Here is a 27,567-nt window from a genome sequence, read left to right on the forward strand (position 1 = left end):
ATGGTGGTCGAAATTTGCAAGAAAATTGAGTAGACCAGTCTCCTGCATTAGTTAGATCCTCCAAAATTCGCAACTTACTAAGAGTTTCACTTCATCGGTCCAAAAGCTTAAGCTTTCGTCTTTCTTGTCTTGGTTGCGTTAGTTAGATTCTCAAACGGTTGCATGGACTAAATGTGACACCGACTAATCGTCTTTCTTGTTCACTTTATCTTGTGTGGTCTTTCTAACATTGCAATTCTATATTAATTTATCCGGCCTCTTCTCATCCTTTCCCATTTCCATTGCCATGTTGATGGCATCTCATAAAATTAATCGGAAAATGAAAGTCATTTATACTTCACAGTTTTGCCATCTATTTTAGGGAGAAATAAGAGCTGGCGATTAGCCTTCGAAACCTAGCTTGTCTTTCCCAAATCCTTTTCCGTTGTTTCCATTCGTTGATGCAGGGATGTGCTGGAGCACTGTGTTATCGTTAGGATTCTGAGAAAGTAAACCTTTATCGATGGAAAACCGTGTAACGTCAAACGAAATTTATATATTCATCATTTTTAGTTGATTTTCGTATTATATTTTATATATACAAGTAATTGCATTGTTAATAAATTATATTATTTGAGGTACTTTTAATATTTTACTATATGCATATAACACTGCAGTATAAGCTAGATGGATCTCCCTCTTTAAAAGACCATAGAAATCTTGGTTGTTTTGCAAATTTCATTATATGCCAACAAGATTGAGAAATGTGATCAAATTGTGATACATTCACTTTTCCTTGTAGGTTTGATGGTCGAGGATCTTGACGGTGATTGGGACTGTGTGCAAACTTTAGGTGAATCTAGCAAGTACTAAGCCTAGAACTCTTTCTATTTGTTCTGTTTCAATTCATTTTCTTGTTCATTGTATTGCACGATATGTACTTTTATATGTACCTATTAAGTATTGTGGTGATGTCTTTGAAATTTGTATTATACCTTAAAGATTTTTGTCCACTAGTTTATTAAGTTTTGGACTACTAAAACTCTTGTTCCACTAGTTTATGGTCGGTGGTCGGGGACTCGACTTAACTGCTGCAGATGGTCTTGAATGCAAATTGGTGTGAGTTTGAGATATTTTATGTGCAAAAAAGTATTAGAGTGCCTTATGTTTGTATGTTAGTTAAGCAGATTATAGATAGAACTGCAGTAGGATCAACTAATTAGTTGATCAAAACTACACCTAGTTTTGTAATAGTCTACTTGCATATTTGCATATATTTAATAATAATCTCGTGTCAACTAATTATTCTATTTTTATTTAATTGTTTTGTTTTCAACCTTTTATTTTTATTTGAGTTGAAAGAAGAAAAAATGAATTGTAATTTTGACTTAGAAAATAGAATATTCATTAGCGACTTAATCAATTTAAATAATCAATGTTGATATTTCACATGGGAATGGATATTCAAATCTTATATTTTACATGGTTATGATTTAAGTCCTTATTTCATTTAAGTAACTTCATTATCATATCTTATTTTATTGATATCTTTATATTTAATCTAATTTTTATTATTTATTTTAGTTTTGATTCTAAATTTTATTTTTATTTTAATATTTAAGATAACTTGAGTTTTAACTTTTGAATTTTAATTGTGTTATTAATTTATTATTTTAAATTTTAAATTTAAATTCATTAATTTTTATATTTAGTTTTAAAGTTAAAATTTTAATAGAAAATTTAATTTGATAATGAATTTTAATAGAATTTTAATAGGAAATTTTATATTTATATCATGGATATTATTCTTCTCAATATTTTGATAATGATTTTTAAACTTTTATATTTTTCATGACTTTTATAATATTTTATTTTTTAAATTTTATGACCTTTAGCGGCGTTTATGGAAAAGCGCTGCGAAAAGTCCCGGACTTTAGCGGCGTTTTTTAGAAAAGCGAGCTAAAAGTTCTGGTCTTTAGCGGCGTTTTTTAAAAAAGCGCCGCTAAAAGTACTGGTCTTTAGCGGCGTTGCATATAGTGACATTTTTTGCGGCGCTTGGGAAAGCGCCGCTAAAAGTATTAGCGGCGCTTAAAAACACCGCTAAAGGAAAAAAAATGCCGCTAAAAGTCTATTTTCCTGTAGTGTTCAGTTAGAATTTGTATTGTAAAGTAGGTGAAGATTATGATTTTTAAAATGCTGAATTTGTATTAAAGATAATCAAATAGACCTGAATCAAATTCACGGGATGGTTTTGATTCATTAGTTTTCAATATTTAAAAAAAATTGGATTGAATAAAAATAAATAAAATATTTTTGTTTTATATATTTCTTTAATTTTTTAAATTAGGATCAAATTGAGAACATTTGTTAATTTTGAGAGTTACTTTTTAAAATTATGACTAAATCGACATAATATGTAAAAGTTGAGAGTTAAATTTGTTATTATACCATTTTTAACTGCTAGGTCATCTTGCTATTTGTGATTTTAATGGGAGTGATCAAAATGACTAAACTATGTAACATGAATATTTAAATTGCAAATTTTTTATCTTGAATGCCTAAAATGAAAGTTTTTTATAGTTGGGGACTATATGTGTAGTTTACCTTTTAAATTTTATGTTAGATTAAGTCGTAATATATGCAAATCATGCCTAGAATTATTCTAATCTAATTATAATTTAAGTTCAATTATTAATTCAATTATTAATCCGGTCATACTTTATAATGTTAGGAGTAGGATTACTTTACATCCATTATTTGTTTTAGGGTAATTATTTGGTATATAAGTGGTGGAAATTTTTATTCCATAAGTGAAGTTGAGATTTTGTCACATATCTTATTTATATATTTTTAAATATTTTAAATACAACTTAAAACATATGACAAAATCTTAATCCCACTTATTCCACCGGCTATATAGTAAATAATTATCCTTGTTTTAATATTTCATTTAATTTAAATCTAACTTATTTATATTATATTCAAATTATTGATTAAGTTAATATTAATTACACTTTAATTGAATATCAAGTCAGAGAGAAATAATTAAAATGTATTTCTTTTTATAAAATAATAAATATATAAAATTTAAACACATAATAAATCTTAAGAGACACCCACAAGTAACATAAATTGGACATAGCATTTCATGATTTCTAATTTCTTAAATTTACTATTATAATTATTTTTGTTGTTGTGATGGTCTAAATGTGGTTAAATATAAAAGTAATGCCAAATCAACATACATACCATGTTGTTGATATTTTATATTTTTAAAAAGTTTTCTTCTTCAAAATAATTTCATTTTCCTTTTCTGGCAATTCTAATATAAAAGTTAATTGTAGAGCTGAGTGAGGAGACTAGCGCATGCATTCGATGCATATCCAGTGCAGCAATATGTTTATAGTTTTTAAAGTACCAATAAATTATTCTTAACAATTAAATTAGTCTCTAGATGTAGAATATTGGCACGAGTAATAAAAGAGGCACATGGTGGAAATTTCATCCCCGCGTAGAACTTTTGGACATCCGTAAGACGCCACATCAGCATAGTGAAGCTCTTTGCGGCTTCCAAATTCCAATCGACGCGTCTCTTTAACTTTGACTCATCACTCAGAGTCAGAGGATGGCTTCCCCCATATGCTATATATAACAGAGCCGCAAATTCGTCTACTTCTCAATCTCAAACAACAACAACAACAATAACCAAATCCTCTGCAAAGAACAAAACAAAAACAAAAAAATCAAGACTTCCGCCATATAGCACTCGAAGATGGTGAAACACATAAGTGAAAAACCAGCAGTGGAGCGAAGCGATTCACGGTTCAAGGGTGTCCGAAAGCGAAAATGGGGGAAATGGGTGTCCGAAATCAGACTACCCAACAGCAGGGAAAGGATTTGGCTGGGATCTTATGACTCAGCCGAGAAAGCAGCGCGTGCTTTCGACGCCGCTCTTTTTTGCTTACGCGGCCTCTCTGCCAAATTCAACTTCCCTGATAACCCTCCCGAGATAGCTGGAGCTAGGTCTTTAACGCCGCCCCAAATTCAAGCCGCTGCAGCACAGTTTGCGAACTCGGAGCCTCCCAGGATCCAATCCGAGCAATCCAACTCTGGGTTCCAAACGGAGTCCCCATCACCGTCGGTTTCGGACGGGACTGTTCAGTTAGATAGTGAGTTGCCTATGGACGGGTCGTTTCTGGATCTTTTGACAATCGGTTCGGGTAATTATGAATCGGATTATGGGTTGATATTCCCTGGATTTGAGGATTTCTCAAGTGATTTTCTCGGATCATCGTTGCCCAGCATCGGGTACGAAGAGGATTATTTGGATGGGATTTTAGTTCCAGAATCTTTTCTTTGGAATTTCTAAAATCGGGTCGACCTGGGCATTTTAGTATCCAGAGTTGGATCCGGATATTCGAGAGGGCCAATTTTTGTACGGCCATCCTTCTTTGCTCATCCTTAAAAGCAGCAATTATAATAGCTTACTCCGTAAAACGAATGTAAAGTTTATAAAATTTTTTATTTTTCTTCTTTTTCGTGTGTAATTTTTTGTAGTAATTGGATGGATTACTGTTTATTGTTTTAATAAAATATAAAAGGATTATTATATTACTACAGCTGTTAAAATGGAAACATTATAGGATGTCTCTCAACCTGTCGGTACACATAAATTTCATGTGTGAGCTTAGAATGAAAAATTTGTCGGTATTTCTCATTTAAAATTTTAATTTCTTGCTTGGAGTCAGAACAGACCGTACTCCATTTAAGGGGTAAATTATTCTATTTTGTTTTTCAGATCTTATTTAAGGGTTGGTATCAAAGTGTTTAATCAGTTTCAACAGTGCTTGCGCATCTTCTTTATTTAAACTTGGATTTCACTTTTCACTTTCCCAATTTTACTTCCCTAGCTCTTATTCTCCATCCTGACCTTCCCAATTTATTAATACAACGCCATATTTCCACTAAATGTTCGAATGCTTAAATGCATCATTTTAAACACACCCTGCACTTTTTGGATACATGGCATAACTAGAAGTCACTTGAAAGATACTTGTAGATGACTCTCCACCTTGCATCGCTCGATTGGTCTCTATCTGTATGCTTCATCTTCTATCAACCACTCGCTTATTAGCGTGAATGCACTCACCACTAAGTGTTGGAATTTGTAAATTGCAAATTTAATTATTGATGAGCACTTATTCAAATTTAGAAAGTGATTAGTTATCATTCGATGGATACATTTCTATGGGACATATTTCTTCTAAAAAGTATGTCAACATGAAAGGTTGTGACTCCTTGAAATAGTATCTATTGAGTGCATATAAATAGAGGGTCTATGGTGCTCACAAAAATCATTACAATCAATCCTATTTTCAAAAATTAAAGTAAGAATTAAGGAATTCCTACAACACCTTATCTAATCGATTGTATGATCTTAACATGTCGATGCAATCCCCGGTGGAAATATGGAAAGCTTTTGAAGAGAAATACAACACCGAGAGACAAGGTACTGATAAATTTTTAATAATGAAGTTTTTTGAATTCAAAGTGCTCGATAGTATCCCGATCATGGATCAAGTCCATGAATTACAAGTCCTTGTAAGCAAGCTTCGTGACTTGAAAGTTTTTATTCTGAAATTGTTACAAGTCAGGGCTATCATCTCAAAGTTGCCCTTGTCTTGGAACAATTATCGAAAGAAACTTCTGCATATGGCAGAGGACTTCATTGTGGAGAAAATACTTAGGCATTTGCATATTGAAGAGGAAACTTGAAAGCGTGATGCAGTGCATCTTCCCAAAAGTTCTAAAGTGAACTATGTAAGCGAGTCTAAAAACTCTCGAAATGGTAAGCAAAAGGCCACATCCGAGACCAAGGACGTGCAAGACAAGAAGAAAGAATCTCTCAATTATTATAATTGCAATAAGAAAGGACATCATATTAAGGATTGCAAGCTTCTCATGTAACAGCCTGATTTAGACCTATTCAGAACGGTGGTTTAGGGACAACGAATCCGAGTCAGAAAAATATTTTAAAATTATTTTCTGTGTTTATTATCTGTGAATTTATCGTGTTTAAATTTTTTCATTTGAGTGCTGATTTAATAAAAAGAGCTTAATCGCGTAAAATAAAATTTTGATGGTTAAATGTGAAAGGGCCGAATTGATGTTGTCTTTGTTGCATGAAGTACTTATGTTGCAATTAGGCCATTGATTATATGAATGGACAGTAATGACATGCAATATATAGTTTGGTTATTAAATCATTAAGGTTAAATACGTAAATTGGTTAATAAGTTAATATATGTTATAATAAAACATAATTAAAAGCCATTATGTTCATCTTTTGGTGTTGACCGAATATCAAAATAAATAAATAAAAACAAAACCTTTAAGGGTTCGGCTAAATCTAAGCTTGATTAAGGTATGTAACTAGCTCGGTTTTTGATAACTTTTACGTTTTTGAGATCGTTGCAGTGTGATGTACAATGCCTTTGTTTGAATTTCTGATTTTGATGAATATTTTGAGTTATGTCATTGATGAATTTGAGCTTTGTGATGTTAGTTGATGAATTATGAAAGATATGCTTTGGATTAATATGTTTTGTATTGGAATTTTTGATGATTTTGAGTAATTAGGGCTAAATTGCAAAAATAATAAATTGAGGGACTAAAATGTGAAATAAATGAAATATATGGACTTGTATGAACATGGGTACCATTCGGCCTAAGCATGGTGTGTGCAAAGTTTTCATGTTTTGTGTTTTGTGCAATTTGGACTAAATTGTAAAAAGTGTTAAATGTTAGGGGTAAAATGGTAATTTTCCTATTCATGTGTTTTTGGAATAAATTGAATGAAATTATGTTTGAATGAGTTTAATTTGAATATTTTTAGATCAAGAACCAAAGAAATTGGATTTGGATCGGGGGAAAAACTAAAGTTGTCGATTAGTCATCCCGTTCCGATTATCATTGTCCGAGGTAAGTTTATAGCAAATAGATGTTATTTATTTGATTAAATATGAACTATATATGCTGAAATGTATAATGTGATAGTATATATGTGAAAGCTGAATATGTATAAGCTTTGAATCTATGTGTACGATTTCGATTTGATCGAGTTATGACGTCCGAAAGCCCCGTACGAACTTTAGGAATAGCTAGGATACGTATGTCATGACATAGTATTTTCGATATGTTTTCTCAAGTAAGACCATATCTGGGACGTTGGCATCGATATGTGATTACGTGTAAGACCATGTCTGGGACATCAACATCGTATTTGATCCGTGTAAGACCCTATTTGGGACAGTGGCATCGATATGAGGTAGCATGTAAGACCACATCTGGGACGTTGGCATTGTACGATATATGTGTTTATCCGAGTATCCTATTCAATTCTGAATGGTTCAACGGGTAATGATAAGTTGTGATCGAATGTGTAAATCGAGCTAAGTGATCAGGTATGAAATAATTGATTACTTATTTGAAAATAAGTTAAGTTGGTTATTTGAAATGTGATGCAAATTATACATTATGCTAATGTAAATATATATGTGTATTTGTGAAGTATATTTGGCCACATGATATGTATAAGTATGAGATATTAAATTTGATTCAAGAGTATATGCTTATGAGTGTGTATATTCGGTTATGTAATAGTACTATGGTTTTGAAATTGAATGTTACTTTGATAATAGATACATGTATATTTGGCCGAGGTAAAATTTATATATGAAAGTATATGTTACATATGAAATTGTGAGCTTGAAATTAAATGTGATTATGAAAGCATAAATTGATTAGTTAAATTGAGTTGATATTGTCATTGAGTTATTTATTTGCTTATGACTTACTAAGCTATGATGACTTAATGTGTGTATGTTTGCCTCTGTTTTATTGATTTTGGAATCAAGTTACGAGCTCGGGGATCGTCGGCAAAGTCTATCACACTATCAATTGTTTTCGATATTTTTATAAGTTTGAAACTTTGAACATATGGCATGTATAGGCTTGATATATTAGTATGTTTGGTTTTGAAATTGTATATATATTGAGCCATGCGAATATGGCTTGATCATAATGCTTAAGTTCAGGTATATTTGATTATGGTATAAGTTATTTTGGTGATTATGTCTCATGGCATGTATGTATGATGTTTTGATTATATGTCCTTGTTGTGAATGATATGAAAAATCTTTTAAATGACTTATTTTGGTAAGCTTGATATTGGATGATAAATGTGATTTGGGTTGTGATTGTTAATGACTTATTGTTGAGATGTATAATTTGTAACATGAATTGGTTTGGTAATTGTTTATAATGTGCTTGCGTATTCGGTTATGTGATGGAAATATATGAGATGATTATAATCAACTTTTGATTCAGCAATGATGGTTTAAATCATGTAATCAAGTGTTTAGTTAAATGTTAATGTCGAATATGTTGTATCGGTCATGTGTGTACTAAGATATACTTGATAGTTTGATTAAAGAATGTGGTTATCTTGAGTCAGTTTGTATTAGTATGCCAGCATTGGTGATTTGGTTAGAAATAATGAATAATGTGTATGAGCATTTTTGGCTTGTAAAAAAATGTGGTATGGTATATGGCATAATTATATAAATATAATGTATTGAAGATATCTTATATGACTGAATAAGTAGTTAATTTATTGGTTATGTGTATGTATTTTAAGATGGTAATTTGGCATGTGAAATGGGTGTACTTTTAGTTGTTATTTGTGCTTAAAAGAGTTTAAATTATTATGGTCTTATGCACATAGTCTTGTGATGAATTAAAATAACTAGGTATATGGTCTGGTATGGTTATTGAGTATACGGATTAGGTGCTATGAAATGTCTTTGATGTTCGAAAATGATTAAGGATATTATAGTGGATTTCTCATGAATTAGTAATGTACATGTTTATATTTGACCAATTGGTAATGTTTAAAAATGTCTCATGTATGAATGTTTTATGAGCCATATGATATGTATTATTTGATTTTATAATTGAATGTACATAAGTATATTTTTCTTATAAAATGTGCATTAGCAAATTATTTAATGAAATAAATATGTTCAATTGAAGGTTGTAAAATAGGTGCTTAATACCATATATGAAATGAAATATGCTTGGTTTTAATTTAGGTAGTCGGATACCATGATTGTAATGATATATGCTTATGTTCGATAATGCCTCGTAACCCTAATCCGACTATACAGGTTAGGGGTGTTATATTTGATTGGTATTAGAGCTACGGTTTAGTCAATTCTAGGACTAACGTAGCGCGTGTGAGTCTAGTTATACTTGCCATATTATATACTGCGATAGTGTGATGACTTTTGACATTTGAAAATGTGTTTTCGTATAGTAAAAGGATCTCGATAGAGTCGTAGCTGATGATTTCAAGAGTATAGCGCCTGCTCCCGAACAAGGGATTGAACCGGTTGATTCTCGATCGACTTTGAGTAACTAAGAGGGAGAGGCTAAACAAGCCTTTTACCAAATGATGAATGACTGGTTTACTCAGTATATCCGGAAAAATCCTGCTGCACAACAGCCTCTACCCCCGTTTAATCCTTTTTCGATACCTGTTATACCTCAAGTGATTAATTCGTTGAGTTTACATAAGCCCCCTGTTGATAAAATCAAAAAACACGGGGCTGAAGTATTCTGTAACACCCCTTACCCGTGTTTGACGCCAGAACAGGGTACGAGGCATTACCGGAATTAATCACTAATCATCGTATAAAAACCGATTCATAATTTCACTCTAATTTAAAACTTTTTCAAACACATTCAAGCTGTCCCTTAATAAGAGCTTACAAGGCCCATATCATGCTTTAATTCAACCACACACATAGGCAAGCATGCACATTCATAAATTGCATCATTTAATTAACAACATAATCAAGACTATCTACATTAAATGACTTTATACAATAGAGACCTTCAAATAACATAGGTCAGTATTTTAAGCCAATTCCTAGCAACTTAATAACAATTAAACGAGTCTCCATACATGCCAAAGACTTAAAATACTTTAAAACCTTTATATATCGATCAATAGTTTGATAGTGTGATTTAACCTCCGGCGACCTCCAACTCGAGCTAACATCTGGACACTATAGGAAAAAGGAAAGGAAGGGAGTAAGCATTATAGCTTAGTAAGTAAGTATGTAAATATTAATAAACAATACATTATCATACTTTAAACAAAGTCACAATATGTTCCCGGAATATTACCATCACAAACACACATACTTTCACTATTACAATCATAAACAGGTTCAAAATAAGCTATCTAGCAGAGTACCAGAAACTAAATTATTTATTTCTGAAGCTACAGAACTCCAAATTACAAACTGTTAATTTCCCTTGAAACTAGATTCACATATATTCTTACCATAAAATTTTCAAAATTTTTGGTCTAGCCAATTAGTACAGTTTATTCATTGAAGTTACCTCTGTTTCACTGCTTAACTGTTCTGACCACTCTTCACTACAAATCAATTTTCTCCTCGTACAGAATTCAAAGGATGTTCTCGTTCACTTCATTTGAAACTATACTCATTAAGGATTTCAAGCATATAAATTATATCCCTAATTATTTTTTTACAATTTTTAATGACTTTTCCAAGTCAGAACAGGGGATCACGTACTCATTCTGAACCAGTCTCTCGAAAACTTAAATATCTCATAATATAGAATTCCTTTGCTTGCTCTGTTTCTGTTATATGAAAATAGACTCATTAAGCTCTAATTTTATATCTCATTCAGTCTTTGATTCAATTTATACTATTTTTGGTAAATTTTTAGATTCATGTCACTGCAACTATCCAGAACAGTTTTATTGTCAATTTTGATCTTTCACACTTCAATTGTATTCATCACTTTCCCATAACAATATTTCCAATTTCCAATCACATATCGAGCATATTGCTCATAAGTTACACACGTATATACTTATACTTATCATCACAAAGTCATACAAAATTTCATTTAATCAATTTCCCAGTTGAACGCTTCGGAATAATAACAGATACGCAATGGTATCGCATACAGCCCACCTCGAAGCTCTCTTGTACACATAGTGGCCTTCACTTAGCACCACTCATGTGACCTAGCTCGATTGTACACATAATTTTGGCTCTCTTGTACACATGGTGAACACTTAGTACCACCCATGTGACCTAGCCAGTTTATCTCGTAGCTCTCTTGTCTACATGGTGTCCTTCACCTGGAACCACGCATGCGACCTAGCTACATATATCCCGTAGCTCACTTGTCTACATGGTGTACACATAGTATTACCTATGCGACCTAGCTACATCATAATGTCTCGTAGCTCTCTTTTACACATGATGTGCACTCACCACCATATATGTGACCTAGCTATATACCATCTGTATCATCCAATCTTTCCGAAGGTTCAACCGGGATTTCTCTCTCTTTCTAATACTTGATTCCATACTTCCAATAGTCAATTATGAATCAAAAATCAGCTACAATACATAAAATATGCTGAAATACAAAAACATAATAAAGATAATGTATTATTTACATACAAACTTACATACTTTCTCATTTCCATGTCGAATTAATATTGAACATTTAAATCATCATAATTATACTTACTTTCAACACCTCGGAAATCATAGAAAATATATCAATTTTACATTGAAACATGCATAAATTAATGATTATTATACATATGAACTTACCTCAATACTAAAACGGCCATTTTACCAACTTTTCCGATTTTCAATTTTTCTCCCATTCTAGATTCAAATCTCGTTTTTCAGGATCTAAAACATCATATTTTACTTATTTAATTAATTTAATATTCAAAACAGTCCTTAACTCAAACTTTTTCAAAGTTACAATTTTGCCCCTAAACTTTTGCATATTTACACTTTTGCCCCTAGGCTCGAGAATTAAACTTCATCCCTTATTCTTATGTTTTATGACATGCTGATCATTTTTCCCTTCTATGGAAACATCAAATTCTCACTCTAACACATAGTTATGAACAATAACAACTTTTATCGATTAAGCCGTTTTACTCATTTTTGCTTAAAACCGCTTAGTAAAAGTTGTTTAACATAATTTCAGCCTTCATATTCTACCATAAAACATCAAAATAAACACATTTCACCTATGGGTATTTTTCCAAATATGAACCCTAGCTTAAATTATTGCTAGAATAAGCTTAATCAAGTTACCGGGATTCCAAAATCGTAAGGAACTTGAAAAACAGGGCTAGAACAGACTTACTATTGAGCTTGAAAAGCTTTAAAACCCTAGCCATGGCTTCCCCCATGCTAATTTTGGCCTCCATGAAAAAGATGAGTCAATTTTGGCTTTATTTTCCCTTTTTATTTCTTTTAATTACCAAATGACTAAAATGCCCTTAAGGCCTTTCTTTAAAATTTTGTCCTATTCATGCCCATTTTTGTCTAAACGAAATATAATGGTATAATTACCATTTAAGGACCTCCTCTTTAAACCCCCATTTCAATAAATTACTTATGAATTAGAATACATATTTTGTAACTTTTGCAATTTAGTCCTAAAAGTCCAATTAAGCACTTTATCAGTAAAATTACTTAACGATATTTTTAAACAATATTTTAATCAATAAATAAACCTTAAAACTTAATTAGAATAAATTTTTTGACTTCGAATTCGTGGTTCTAAAACCATCATTCCGTTTAGGCCCTAAATCGGGTTGTTTCAGTAACTTCTGCAAATAAGCCCTAATAGGCAAATTAAACATGCAATCTATAAAATTTCTTATCAATACTCTAACACATGCATCTAATCACTCAATAAATCATAAAAATTATTTGAAATAAACTTTTCTATATCAGATTTGTGGTTTTGCAACCACTATTCCATTTAGGCCCTATTTCGAGATGTTACATATTCAGAGCCAGTAATGATGATGATGCTGAGCGAGCTAAATTCTGGCTTGATAATACTATCCGTGTGTTTGATGAGCCATCTTGTACCTCTGATGAATGTCTAAAATGTGCCATATCCTTGCTACGAGACACCGCATATCACTGGTGGAATACACTAGTATCGGTGGTTCCGAAAGAACGGGTGACCTGAGAGTTCTTTTAGACTGAGTTTCATAAGAAATACATTAGCCAGAGATTTATCGATCAGAAACGAAACGAATTTCTGGAATTCAAACGGGGCCGCATGACTATGAAAGAATATGAGTGGAAATTTGTAAGACTTAGTCGATATGCCCAAGAATGTGTTTCAACCGAAGCTATAATGTGTAAAAGATTCAAAGATGGGTTGAACGAAGACATTAAACTGTTAGTTAGCATACTTGAAATAAAAGAGCTTTTAGTACTAGTTGAGCGAGCATGCAAAGCTGAAGAGCTCAGGAAAAAAAAAAGAAAAGCTGAATTTGAAGCTAGAGATTCATGTAAAAGATTGTCGAGTAAAACATTTCAGTTGGCATTAAAGAAATTCTGAGATGATTTTAGCCGTTCAAAGGCTACTGTAGGTTATTCTAGACGGGATCGAGATAGATCACCTATGAGCTCGAGAGCTGCCTTAGTAGCTAGTGTTGGTAATGGTAGATCGAATAAACCCGAGTGTAAACATTATGGTAAACGACATCTCGACAGTTGTAGATTGCATGATCGGGCCTATTTTAAATGTGGATTCAATGGATCGTTTCGTTCGTGAATGCCTTGAGTTAGCTAAACAAAACACAGTACAGAATACGAGACCGAGTAACATGGTAGCTAGAGGTAGACCGCCCAGAAATAAGGGTAATGTGAGTAGCAGTCAAAGAGGAACTAAAGACACAACAGTTTGATCTGAGCCTCGCGCGCCTGCCAGAGCTTATGCCATACGCACTCGCGAGGAGTGTTCATCCCCAGATGTTATTACTGGTACATTCACTTTCTATGATACTAGTGTAATTGCATTAATTTATCCTGGTTCGACTCATTCTTATGTGTGTGAGACTTTAGTATTCAGTAAGACTTTGCCTGTTGAGTCTACTGAGTTTGTAATTAAAGTATCAAACCCCTTGGGCCGGTGTGTTCTGGTTGACAAAGTGTGTAAGAATTGTCCTTTGATGATTCGAGATTCGTGTTTTTCAGTTGACTTGACGTTGTTGCAATTTGACGAGTTTGATATAATTCTGGGTATGGACTGGTTGACTTTGCATGCAACTATCGTAAATTGGAAAAGAAAGACTATTGATTTATGGTGCCAGAATAATGAGTTTATCCGGATTGAATCTAATGATCTGAATGGTTTACTGGCAATGATATCTTCGATGTTAGCTCAGAAGTATGTGAGAAAGGGTTGTGAAGCTTACTTTGCATATGTGCTTGATAGTAAAGTGGCTAAAAGAAAGATTGAGTCAGTACCAGTTGTGTGTGAGTATCTGGATGTGTTTCTTGAAGAATTGGTGGGTTTTTCACCTATCCGAGAAGTAGAATTTGGTATTGAGTTAGTGCCGGGGATGGCTCCGATATCGATAGCTCCTTACAGAATGGTACCTACTGAATTAAAAGAATTGAAAGCTCAGTTGCAAGAGTTAACAGATAGAAGTTTCGCGTGACTGAGTTTCTCTCCCTGGGGTGCACCAGTTTTATTTGTGAAAAAGAAAGACGGAACTATGAGAATGTGTATCAACTATAGACAGCTCAATAAGGTGACTATAAAGAATAAATATCTGTTGCCACGGATTGACGACCTGTTCAATCAGTTGAAAAGGGCTACAGTGTTTTCAAAGATAGATTTGAGATCAGGCTACTATCAGTTACGAGTTAAAGACTCTGATGTGCCAAAGACTGCTTTTCGAACGAGGTATGGACACTATGAGTTTTTGGTTATGCCTTTCGGACTCACTAATGCACCTGCTGTTTTTATGGATCTGATGAACCAGATCTTCAGACAGTATCTGGATCGATTTGTGGTTGTGTTCATAGATGACATTTTGATCTATTCCCGTCATGAAACCGAGCATGCCGAACATCTGAGACTTGTGTTACAGACTTTGTGAGATAAACAATTGTATGCAAAGTTCAGTAAATGTGAGTTATTGATACGTGAAGTCAGTTTTCTGGGACATGTTGTATTAGCATCGGGTATTCGGGTTGATCCGAGTAAAATTTCAACTATACTTGATTGGAAACCTCCGAGAAATGTTTCTGAAGTCCAAAGTTTTCTGGGACTTGCTGGTTACTATAGACTATTCGTGAAAGATTTCTCTATGATTGCAACCCTGATGACGAAGCTATTATAGAAAGATGTTAAGTTCGAGTGGTTAGAAAAGTGCCAGAAAAGTTTTGATCAGTTGAAAGCCCTTTTGACCGAAGCTCCAGTACTGGATCAGCCAGAATCGGGGTAAAGAATTTGTTTTCTATAATGATGCATCTTTAAATGGTTTGGGCTGTATTTTGATGTCGGAAGGCAAAGTCATAGCTTATACCTTGAGACAGTTAAAGCCACATGAAAAGAACTATCTGACACACGATCTAGAATTAGCAGCTATTGTGTTTGCATTGAAGATATGGCGTCACTATCTGTTTGGTGAGAAATTTCATGTTTATTCTGATCACAAGATCCTGAAATATTTGAAGACTCAGAAAGATCTGAATTTGAGACAGCGTCTATGGTTAGAGTTGTTAAAAGATAACAAGCTTGTGATAGACTACCATTTGGGAAAGGCTAATGTTGTTGCTGATGCTCTAAGCCGAAAATCACTGTTTGCTTTGCGTGCAATGAATGCGCATATGGCTATGTTTGATGATGGTTTGATTATAGCTGAGTTAAAAGCAAGACCATTATATATTCAGCAAATTTTTGATGCTTAGAAAATTGATAATGAATTGTTAGCAAAGCAGAGCCAATGTGATTTGAATGTTGATTCAGAGTTTCGAGTCGATGCTGAAGGTTGTCTGAGGTTTAGAAACCGAATATGTGTTCTGAGAAATTCAGAGTTGATTTAGATGATTTTCAACGAAGCTCACAGTAGTTGGTTATCGGTTCACCCGGGTAGTACGAAAATGTATAATGATTTGAAATAGCTTTATTGGTGGCATGGTATGAAACGAGACATTTCTGACTTTGTTTCGGAATGTTTAATTTTTCAAAAAGTAAAAGCCGAGCATCAGGTACCTTCTGGATTGCTTCAGCCGATCATGATACCTGAGTGGAAATGGGACAGAGTCATGATGGATTTTGTATCCCGTTTACCGTTGAACCGAGCAAGAAAGATACAATCTAGGTTATTGTGGATAGATTGACTAAATCGGCTCACTTTGTTCCAGTTCGCATAGATTACTCGTTTGATAAGCTAGCTGAATTATATGTTTCTCAGATTCTGAGATTACACGGAGTACCTATTTCTATTGTCTCGGATAGAGATCCGAGATTTACATTGCGGTTTTGGAAGAAACTGTAAGATACACTAGGTACAGAATTACATTTCAGCACAGCTTTCCATCCGCAAATAGATGGTCAATCCGAATGAATCATTCAGATACTTGAGGATATGTTGAGATGTTACATTCTCGAGTTCGAAGGTATGTGGGAATGATACTTACCTCTGATTGAACTTGTGTACAATAATAGCTTTCAATCGAGTATCAAAATGGCACCTTACGAGGCTTTGTACGGTTGTAAATGTCGTACACCATTGTATTGGACCGAACTCAGTGAAAATAAGATACACGGAGTCAATTTGATCAGAGAGATTGAACAGAAAGTAAAAGTGATCCGTGAAAGTTTGAAAACAGCGTCATATCATCAAAAATCGTATACGGACTTGAAACAAAAAGATATAGAGTTTCAGAGTGGGGAGAAAGTATTTTGAAAGTCTCACCGTGGAAGAAAATACTCAGATTCAGTTGTAAAGGCAAATTGAGTCCGAGATTTATTGGGCCGTATGAGATTATAGAGAGTATCAAGCCGGTTGCTTATAGATTGTTGTTGCCACCTGAGTTAGAAAAGATCCATAATGTATTCCATGTTTCGATGCTTCATAGATATCAATCTGATCCCTCACATGTGATTAATCTGTCAGAGATCAAGATTAAGTCTGATATGACATATGAGGAAGAACCGATTCGTATTCTGGCTCGCAAAGTTAAAGAATTGCGAAATAAGAAAATTTCGTTAGTGAATTACTATGGCATAAACACAGAGTAGAAGAGGCAACGTGGGAGCCAAAAGATGCAATGAAAGAATGTTGTCCAAACCTATGCACTGGTAAGATTTTCGGGGACGAAAATCCCTAAGGGGGGAGAGTTGTAACAACCCGATTTAGACCCTATTTGGAATGGTGGTTTAGGGACCGCGAATATGAGTCAAAAAAATATTTTAAAATTATTTTCTGTGTTTATTATGTGTGAATTTATATCTGTGAAATTTTCGTGTTTAAATTTTATCGTTTGAGTGCTGATTTAATAAAAATGGTCTAATCGCGTAAAATTAAAATTTGATGGTTAAATGTAAAAGGGCCAAATTGATGTTGTCTTTGTTGCATGAAGTACTTATGTTGCAATTAGGCCATTGATTATATGAATGGATGGTAATGGCATGCAATATATAGTTTTGTTATTAAATCATTAAGGTTAAATATATAAATTGATTAATAAGTTAATATATGTTATAATAAAACATAATTAAAAGCCATTATGTTCATCTTTTGGTGTTGAACAAATATCAAAATAAAGAAAGAAAAACAAAACCTTTAAGGGTTCGGCCCAAGCTAAGCTTGATTAAGGTATGTAACTAGCTCGGTTTTTGATAATTTTTACGTTTTTGATATTGTTGCAGTGTAATGTACAAGGCTTATGTTTGAATTTCTGATTTTGATGAATATTTTGAGTTATGCCATTGATGAATTTGAGCTTTGTGATGTTAGTTGATGAATTATGAAAGATATTCTCTAGATTAATATGTTTTGTATTGGAATTTTTGATGATTTTGAGTTTTGTGCAATTTGGACTAAATTGTAAAAAGTATTAAATGTCAGGAGTAAAATGGTAATTTGCCCATTTATGTGTTTTTGGACTAAATTGAATGAAATAATGTTTGAATGAGTTTAATTTGAGTATGTTTAGATCAAGAACCAAAGAAATTGGATTTGGATTGGAGGAAAACCAAAGTTGTCGATTAGTCATCCCGTTCCGATTATCGTTATCCAAGGTAAGTTTATAAGCAAATAGATGTTATTTATTTGATTAAATATGAACTATATATGCTGAAATGTATAATGTGATAGTATATATGTGAAAGTCGAATATGTATAAGCTTGGAATCTATGTGTATGAGTTCAATTTGATCGAGTTACGATGTCCTAAAGCCCCGTACGAACCTTAGGAATAGCTAGGATACATATGTCATGACATAGGATTTTAGATATGTGTTCTCGAGTAAGACCACGTCTGGGACGTTGGCATCGATATGTGATTACATGTAAGACCATGTCTGGGACATCGGCATCGTATTTGGTTCGTGTAAGACCTTGTCTAGGATAGTGGCATCGATATGTGATAGCATGTAATACCACGTTTGGGATGTTGGCATTGTATTATATGTGTGATTATCCGAGTATCCTATTCAATTCTGAATGGTTCAACGGGCAATGATAAGTTGTGATCTAATGTGTAAATTGAGCTAAATGATTAGGTTGAAATATTTGATTACTTATTTGAAAATAAGTTAAGTTGGTTATTTGAAATGTGATGCAAATTATACATTATGCTAATGTAAAAATATATATATATGTGTATTTGTGAAGTATATTTGGCCACATGATATGTATAAGTATGAGATATTAAAGTTTGATTCAAGAGTATATGCTTATGAGTGTGTATATTCAGTTATGCAATAGTACAATGGTTTTGAAATTGAATGTTACTTTGATAATAGATACGTGTATATTTGGCCTAGGTAAAATTTATATATGAAAGTATATGTTATATATGAAATTGTGAGCTTAAAATTAAATGTGATTATGAAAGCATAAATTGATTAGTTAAACTAAGTTGATGTTGTCATTGAGTTATTTATTTGCTTATGACTTACTAGGCTATGGTAACTTACTGTGTATGTATGTTTGCCTTTGTTTTATAGATTTTGGAATCAAATTATGAGCTCGGGGATCGTTGGCAAAGTCTATCACACTATCAATTGTTTTCGGTATTTTTGTAAGTTTGAAACTTTGAACATATGTCATGTATAGGCTTTATATATTAGTATGTTTGGTTTTGAAATTGTATATATATTTAGCCATGCGAATAAGGCTTGATCATAATGCTTAAGTTCAGGTATATTTGATTATGTTATAAGTTATTTTGGTGATTATGTCTCATGGCATGTATGTATGATGTTTTGATTATATGTTCTTGTTGTGAATGATATGAAAATCTTATAAATGACTTATTTTGGTAAGCTTGATATATGGATGGTAAATGTGATTTGGGTTGTGATTGTTAATGACTTATTGTTGAGATGTATAATTTGTAACATGAATTGGTTTGTTAATTAATTGTTTATAATGTGTTTATGTATTCGGTTATGTGATGGAAATATATGAGATGATTATAATCAACTTTGTGATTTGGCAATGATGGTTTAAATCATGTAATCAAGTGTTTAGTTAAATGTTAATGCCAAATATGTTGTATCGGTCATGTGTGTACTAAGATATACTTGATAGTTTGATTAAAGAATGTGGTTATCTTGAGTCGGTTTGTATTAGTATGCCGGCATTAGTGATTTGGTTAGAAATAATGAATAATGTGTATGAGTATTTTTGGCTTGTAAAAAAATGTGGTATGGTATATGGCATAATTATATAAATATAATGTATTGAAGATATCTTATATGACCGAATAGGTAGTTAATTTATTGGTTATGTGTATGTATTTTAAGCATGGTAATTTGGCATGTGAAATGGGTGTACATTTAGTTGTTATTTGTGCTTAAGAGGGTTTAAATTATTATGGTCTTATGCACATAGTCTTGTGACGAATTAAAATAACTAGGTATATGGTCTGGTATGGTTATTGAGTATACGTATTAAGTGCTATGAAATGTCTTTGATGTTCGAAAATGATTAAGGATATTATAGTGGATTTCTCATGAATTAGTAATGCACATGTTTATATTTGACCAATTGGTAATGTTTAAAAATGTCTCATGTATGAATGTTTTATCAGCAATATGATATGTATTATTTTGATTTTATAATTCGAATGTTGATAAACCGTAAATTATACATATTTTTACCCCATGTTTAATGCATTTTATAGATGATTTCTCATTAGAATTGGTGAATTCGATGCTCTTAATGCTTTAATTTCATGTTTTGTACTTAGGAGAGCACCAAGAGTCAAAAGGAACCAAAAAATGAGCCAAAAAGGGACAAAATGGACCAAATCGAGAAGATGACACTGCTTAAGCCTTACCACACAGGCAGCTCACACGCCCGCGTCTTTCGAGGGTGTCGACCAAGGCTTTCACGATTCACAAGGCCTGGCCATTGACCCACACGGCCGTGTGCAATTTAACGGATCGAACACGGCCTGGCAATCACGTCACACGGCTGTGTCACACGGGCGTGTCCCTGCTGAGCCCAAGTTAAGTCCATTTCAGAAATGGCCACTTTGGAGGGTTTCGAGGCATCCTAAAGCCTATAAATACACACTAGAGGAGGAGAAAAAGGGAGACGGAGAAGAGGGGTGTAACACCCTGAATTTGGGTCTAGAAGTTTTGGGCCTTGAGCATGGGAACAGTTGAAGGCAGCTTATAATATTTTGTTGTGCATGTAAATTTAATTAATGAAGGCTTGTTTTAGTGGTTAAGTGTGCTGAGAAGTGTTGGAGAAGTCTTGGGTTCAAACCTGGACTCTAGCAAAAATTTTGGTTTAAGGTGAATCAAACCCTGGGTGTAGTAGGTAGGCCTTAAGAATATTGTTGGAGAAATTGTGTTACAAAAAGCCTTGTGGTCTAGTGGCAAAGTAGCGCCACATAAGAGGCAAGAAGGTGGCGTCAGAGAGTTGGTAAGGCGGTCCAGGGTTCGAAACTCATGGCAAGTAAAGAGCATTTATTTTGCTAACAAGGGGTGGCAAGAGTTGGTGTTGAATTTAAACTCTGATGTTAGAGGAATCCCACATCGGGAAGTTAACATAAGAGTGGATGCGAAGCTGGCTTTAAATAGAGAGAACCATGAGGAGAGTAAATGTACCTTTCTTGGCTGATCCCTTTCGCTTTAAGGCGTGCTAGTTTAGGTTGGGCGTCGGCTAAGAGTGCTCGGAGCGCGGATTAACTCCAGTCTTCTATCAGGTGTGTATTTCTCACTACTCTAGCTGTAGGATGGCTACTTCGGGCCGTGATGGGCTGAAAGGGGCCATGTGGGCCCAATGGGCCTACGGGCCCAATTGGATAAGTTGTTTGATTGTGTAGTAAATATTGGACTAGGCTAGGTGAATCTCATATCTGTGGCTAGATTTGGGCTAAAAGGGCCACACGAGCGTGTAGGCCCATTTGGGCCAAGAATGGGCTTTAGGCCCATTCGTATTGTTATCCCTGTTTAGAATACTTTAGTTTACTAAATTACCAAAGTATCCCCGATTTACAGAATTACCGTTTAACCCTCGATTAGCAAAATTACCAAAATACCCTTAGTTTACAAAATTACCAAAATACCCCTGGTTTGTAAAATTACCAAAATACCCTTGGTTTACAAAATTACCAAAATACCTCTGATTTGTGAAATTACTGAAATACCCTCAACTTGTAAAATTACCAAAATACCCTTCGTTTACAAAATTACCAAAATACCCCTGGTTTGTAAAATTACCAAAATACCCTTGGTTTATAAAATTACCAAAATACCCCTGATTTGTGAAATTATTAAAATACCCTCGACCTGTAGAATTACCAAAATACCCTTGGCTTACAAAATTACCAAAATACCCTTGGTTTAGAAAATTACCCAAATACCCCTAGTTTGTAGAATTACCAAAATACCCTTAGTTTACAAAATTACCAAAATACCCCTGGTTTGTAAAATTACCAAAATACCATTAGTTTACAAAATTACCAAAATACCCTTGATTTGTGAAATTACTAAAATACCCTCGACTTGTAAAATTACCAAAATACCCTTCGTTTACAAAATTACCAAAATACCCCTGGTTTGTAAAATTACCAAAATACCCTTGGTTTACAAAATTACCAAATATCCCTGATTTGTGAAATTACTGAAATACCCTCGACCTATAGAATTACCAAAATGCCCTTGGTTTACAAAATTACCAAAATACCCTTGGTTTAGAAAATTACCAAAATACCCCTGGTTTGTAGAATTACCAAAATACCCATAGTTTACAAAATTACCAAAATACCCTTGGTTTACAAAATTACCAAAATACCCCTGATTTGTGAAATTACTGAAATACCCTCGACTTGTAAAAATACCAAAATACAGTAACACCCTTACCCGATGTCGAGGTAGGGCTAAGGTAATGGTATGCTACAGGACAAACATACAAACATTAAACTAAAATCTGAGCCATAAAATTTTATTCATATTTCAAAGTGTTCATTCTCTTACACATAGTCCCTTATTTGAGTTTACTTGAGCCCAAAACATACTTTAGAAAGGGTTTGGGACTAAACCGAGAACTTCGAAAATCTTGGAAATTTCATGCTTTAAGGCTCCACACGCTTGTGTCAGAAAGTCAGTGTTCCATTCACTTGAGACACATGGTCGTGTCTCTGCTAATGTGGAATATACCTAGGCTATTTTCCAAGCTTTGGTCAACCTTGATCTCTTACACACTTATACAAAATCAAAACATATAACATGGTATTCATTTAATGATTATACATCCTCAATTAAACCACAAACATAGCATTTGTATGTCATCATACATGTGTCTCTCATACTCATTTTACCTTGTTTATTATAGTACCACTTATACATTTATACCAAGATTATCATCTTACCAAATATCTTGACTTAATCATCAAGCATTCATATTTAAAGCTAGATCATATCTTTATAAAATACCACGATTCAGATCATGAGAATAACATGTTTGCCTGAAACATTTCAATTCAATTCCATACCCAACAAGCATTACATTGAGACTAGTCATATATATATATATATACATGTCATGATACATAACATTCTCTTTTTGTTTTCTTATAAACACATATCATTTATTTCATTATATCAATATTTCATATACCATAGTTTCCATGTATTCCACATATATTTATTTTCCTCCTCCTCCTCTCCATTCCACATCCTTAATGTATATAGCATTCTTGTAAGTACGATTTCACAATTTACTAATAAATGTTCACATCAAATTTTCTATGAAACTAGACTCACATATCGTTCCACCATAAATTATTTACAATTTGAGCTACAGAGCTCCAAACTAAGATCCGTAAATTTCCTATGAAACTAGACTCACATATCGTTCCACCATAAAATTTTCATAATTTTTGGTTTATCCAATTAGTACAGTTTATTCATTAAAATTTCCCTGTTTCACTTTTCGATAGTTCGACCTCTCTTCACTAAAAATAATTATCTCACAGAGATGAACTCGGATAATGTTCTTGTTGATTTATCTTGAAAATAGACTCATTATGGATTTTAAAAATATAATTTTTAGCCTCAAATTATTTTTCTCCAAATTTTTGTGATTTTCCAAAGTCAGAACAGGGGATCACATAATCATTCTGAATCAGTCTCACGAAAAAATAAATATCTCAAAATATAGAACTCATTTTCTTTCTATGTTTCTTTTATATGAAAATAGACTCATTAAGATTTAATTTGATATCTCATTCAGTCTTTGATTCAATTTATACTATTTTTGGTGATTTTTCAAAATCACATCACTACTACTGTCCAAAACAGTTTTATTGCTAATTCACTCTTTCACACTTTCTTTGTATTAACCTCATTTTAACATACATATCACAAATCATTTTCACCACATTTCATACATCACAAGTATAGGCCCATGATCACAAGGTCACCATAAAATCATCCTCATGTATAACTTACTTGTTTATAACCTTACCACATCACGGTCACTTAATGAACACATCATTCACATAACCAAGTTCTGCACATATTCATCACAAAACTCACAAAGCAATACATAGAGAGTCTCCGTTGAACACTTGGATCAATCCTCGATACTTGGTGGTTTCAGCACATAGCTCCACCCATCATATAGTTCGGCTCTCTTGTACACATGGTGAACACTTAGTACCACCCATGGGACCTAGCCATTTATCTCGTAGCTCTCTTGTCTACATGGTGTCCTTCACTTGGAACCACACATGCGACCTAGCTACATATATCCGTAGCTCTCTTGTCTGCATGGTGTACACATAGTATCACCCATGCGACCTAGCTACATCATAATGTCTTGTAGCTCTCTTGTACACATGATGTGCACTCAGCACTATACATGTGACCTAGCTACATACCATCTCATATCATCCAATCTTTCCAAAGGTTCAACCGAATTTTCTTTCTTTTCCAACAATTTCACCAATCAAGTAATTATCCACAAACATATTTCCAATATTTTTATAAAATATCATAATACAAGTAATAGTGATGTATTACTTACATATAAACTTACATCTCATTTAATATCAACATAATAACATTAAATTACACATTGTCTTATTAAAAATCATATGAACTTACAATTTCCCATAATATCCATAATCATAGAAATCACATTTATGTATGATAATTCAATGCACTTCATGTACCATAGACATATTTTAAATCAATTCATAAACTTGGCACCATAATCATTTAATTTAACATAATTCAATTAATTCACTAAATTTAACTTTCAAATATAAATTACAACATTATTGTTGTATTATTATCATACCAACTTACATACTTTCAACACCTCGGAGATCATAGTAAATATATCAATTTTACATTGAAACATGCATAAGTCAATGCTTATTATACATATGAACTTACCTTGATATTAAAACGGCCATTTTACCAACTTTCCCAATTTTCGATTTTTCTCTCATTCTAGGTTCAAATCTCATTTTTCGGGATCTAAAACATCATATTTTACTTATTTAATTAATTTACTATTCAAAACAGTCCTTAACTGAAACTTTGGAAAAATTACAATTTTGCCCATAAACTTTTGCATATTTACACTTTTTTCCCTAGGCTCGGGAATTAAATTTCATCCCTTATTCTTATGTTTTATGACATGATGATCACTTTTCCCTTCTATGGAAACATCAAATTCTCACTCTAACATATACTTATGACTATTAGGTATTTTTACCAATTAAGCCCTTTTGCTCATTTTCACTTAAAACCGAGTAGCACAAGTTGTCTAACATAATTTAAAACCTCATATTGTATCATAAAACACAGGAATACACAAATTTTACCTATGGGTATTTTTCCAAATATGAGCCCTAGGTTGAATTATTGCTAGCATAAGCTAAATCAAGTTACCGGGAATCCAAAAACGTAAAGAACTTGAAAAACGGGGTTAGAACGGACTTACAATTGAGCTTGTAAAGCTTGAAAACCCTAGCCATGGAGTCTCCCTTGGTATACACGTCCATGGTGAAGAAGATGAGCAAAATTGGCTTTTAATTTTGTATTTTAATTCATTTTACCCCTAAATGACCAAAATACCCTTACTACTAAACTTTCCAAAAATTCCATCCATGTCCAATTTTTTTCCATAACTTAGAAATTGGTCAAATTGCTATTTAAGACCTCTTAATTAATATTTCAAATCAATTTCATACTAGAAACTTCTAGAATGCAAGTTTTGCAACTTATTCAATTTAGTCCCTAACTTCGAATTAAGCACTTTATGCATAGAATTTCTTCACGAAATTTTCACACAATCATGCAATCATATCATAGACCTCAAAATAATCATAAAATAATTATTTATATCTCAGATTTTGTGGTCCCGAAACCTCTGTTCCAACTAGACCCAATTTTGGGCTATTACAATACCTTTGGTTTGTAAAATTACCAAAATACCCCTGTAGGGTAGAATTACTGAAATACCCCTATAGAGGAGAGTTACCGAAATACCCTTGTAGGGTAGAAATACCGAAATACCCTTGTAGGGTAGAAATACCGAAATACCCCTGTAGGGTAGAATTACCGAGATACCCTTGTGGGGTAAAATGACTGTTTTGCCCTTGTAGGCAAGTGACTAACTTGGATTGTGTGGTTGACGGATTTGATTGTGAATATATGTTGGTGATATGAATGACTTGACTGTGATTGTTTGACTCAAATATGGGCATGACATTCTACATACATGACATGTTGCATGGGTGGGGTTTTATATAAATGGAAGAAGTGCGAAAAGGGCTTTGCCCTAGTTTACCAAAAAGGGCTTTGCCCCAGTTATTAAAAGAGGCTAGGCCTCCAGTTATATGATAAAGACTATCTTTGCCGATGGAGAGTTTGGTTGGGTGGGTTGAGTTATTCCCACATGGAGAGCTTGGTTGGTACGGTGGAGAGTAGCGGATGGTGGGTTGAGTAGTCTCCCAAATGGGCTTGCATACATCCATTGGTATTACATGTGATATTGAAATGGGCCTATGGGCCATACCGTTTCTGATAAAGGCTTGACCCAAGAATTAAACAAAAGGCTTGCCCAAGATATATGTCGAGACCGAATAGGGCTTTGGCCCATTGTCTTGATCTTGTGTTATTCTTTGTTTGTTTGTTATTGAGATTACACACCGAGTTTTAGTAAACTCACCCGTTTATTAACCTTTCAGGTAATTTCCAGCCTTAGACGGATCAGAGCTGCGAGGAGCTCGGAGATGGCCACACTACTATTTCTGTTTCTTTTAATTGCAATTAGATTTCGTTTTGGGGTTTTTTTTATGTAATAAGGCCGTTGATGGGTTTTAAGTTTTAATTTGGATTGTGATTTCTTATACTAAACTGCTAGTCCAGGAAAACTCGAGATTTCAAAATGGCATGATTTTTCTAAGAAATACGAGCTTCCAACAACAAAGTTTTCAAAATGCTTCCGCGATTTTAAATGAGGTAATATACCAAAGGAAAACAAATTGGTAAACGTTTTGATGAACTGTGGTTTAATAATAAATTTAGATTCAGTAATGGATTTTCACCGAAAAGATCAAATTTGAAAAATGGTTTGATGTGACGCACCAGATTCAGCCATAACGTCTAGGCCGGGTTTGAGGTGTTACATTTAATGGTATCAGAGCCTGGGTTGTAACAACTCTGCTGTGGATTGGGTTTTCAAATGTTGAATTTCAGAAAATTATTTCCAAGCACGTGCTCTGTTTGAAGTATTTCTCTTAAAAAGTGTGGCACACCGAGTCTCCGGCACCGAATCCGTAAGTCTTCTGAATACTTTTGTCTGTTTAGAAATTGAAATATTGTGGATTCCTTAGATATTGGTCTGAATTTAAATTTGGTATTTATTTTATGTGGATGTGATGTTTGGATATAGAAATTGTATATATGTGTGATAAATATGTGTCTGCT

At 33.4% G+C, this 27,567-nt stretch overlaps 1 protein-coding gene across 1 annotated transcript; it reads left to right on the forward strand.

Moving 5' to 3' along the window:
- The first annotated feature begins 3,623 nt into the window (after nucleotides 1-3,623).
- Nucleotides 3,624-4,593, forward strand: LOC108485811 (ethylene-responsive transcription factor ERF017-like). Its single transcript, XM_017789657.2, has one exon. It carries the CDS (start codon nucleotides 3,752-3,754, stop codon nucleotides 4,346-4,348), a length of 597 nt encoding a protein of 198 aa, XP_017645146.1. The 5' UTR covers nucleotides 3,624-3,751; the 3' UTR covers nucleotides 4,349-4,593.
- The last annotated feature ends 22,974 nt before the right edge of the window (nucleotides 4,594-27,567 follow it).

The sequence above is a fragment of the Gossypium arboreum genome, chromosome 6, assembly GCF_025698485.1.
Source record: "Gossypium arboreum isolate Shixiya-1 chromosome 6, ASM2569848v2, whole genome shotgun sequence".
NCBI lineage: Eukaryota > Viridiplantae > Streptophyta > Magnoliopsida > Malvales > Malvaceae > Gossypium > Gossypium arboreum.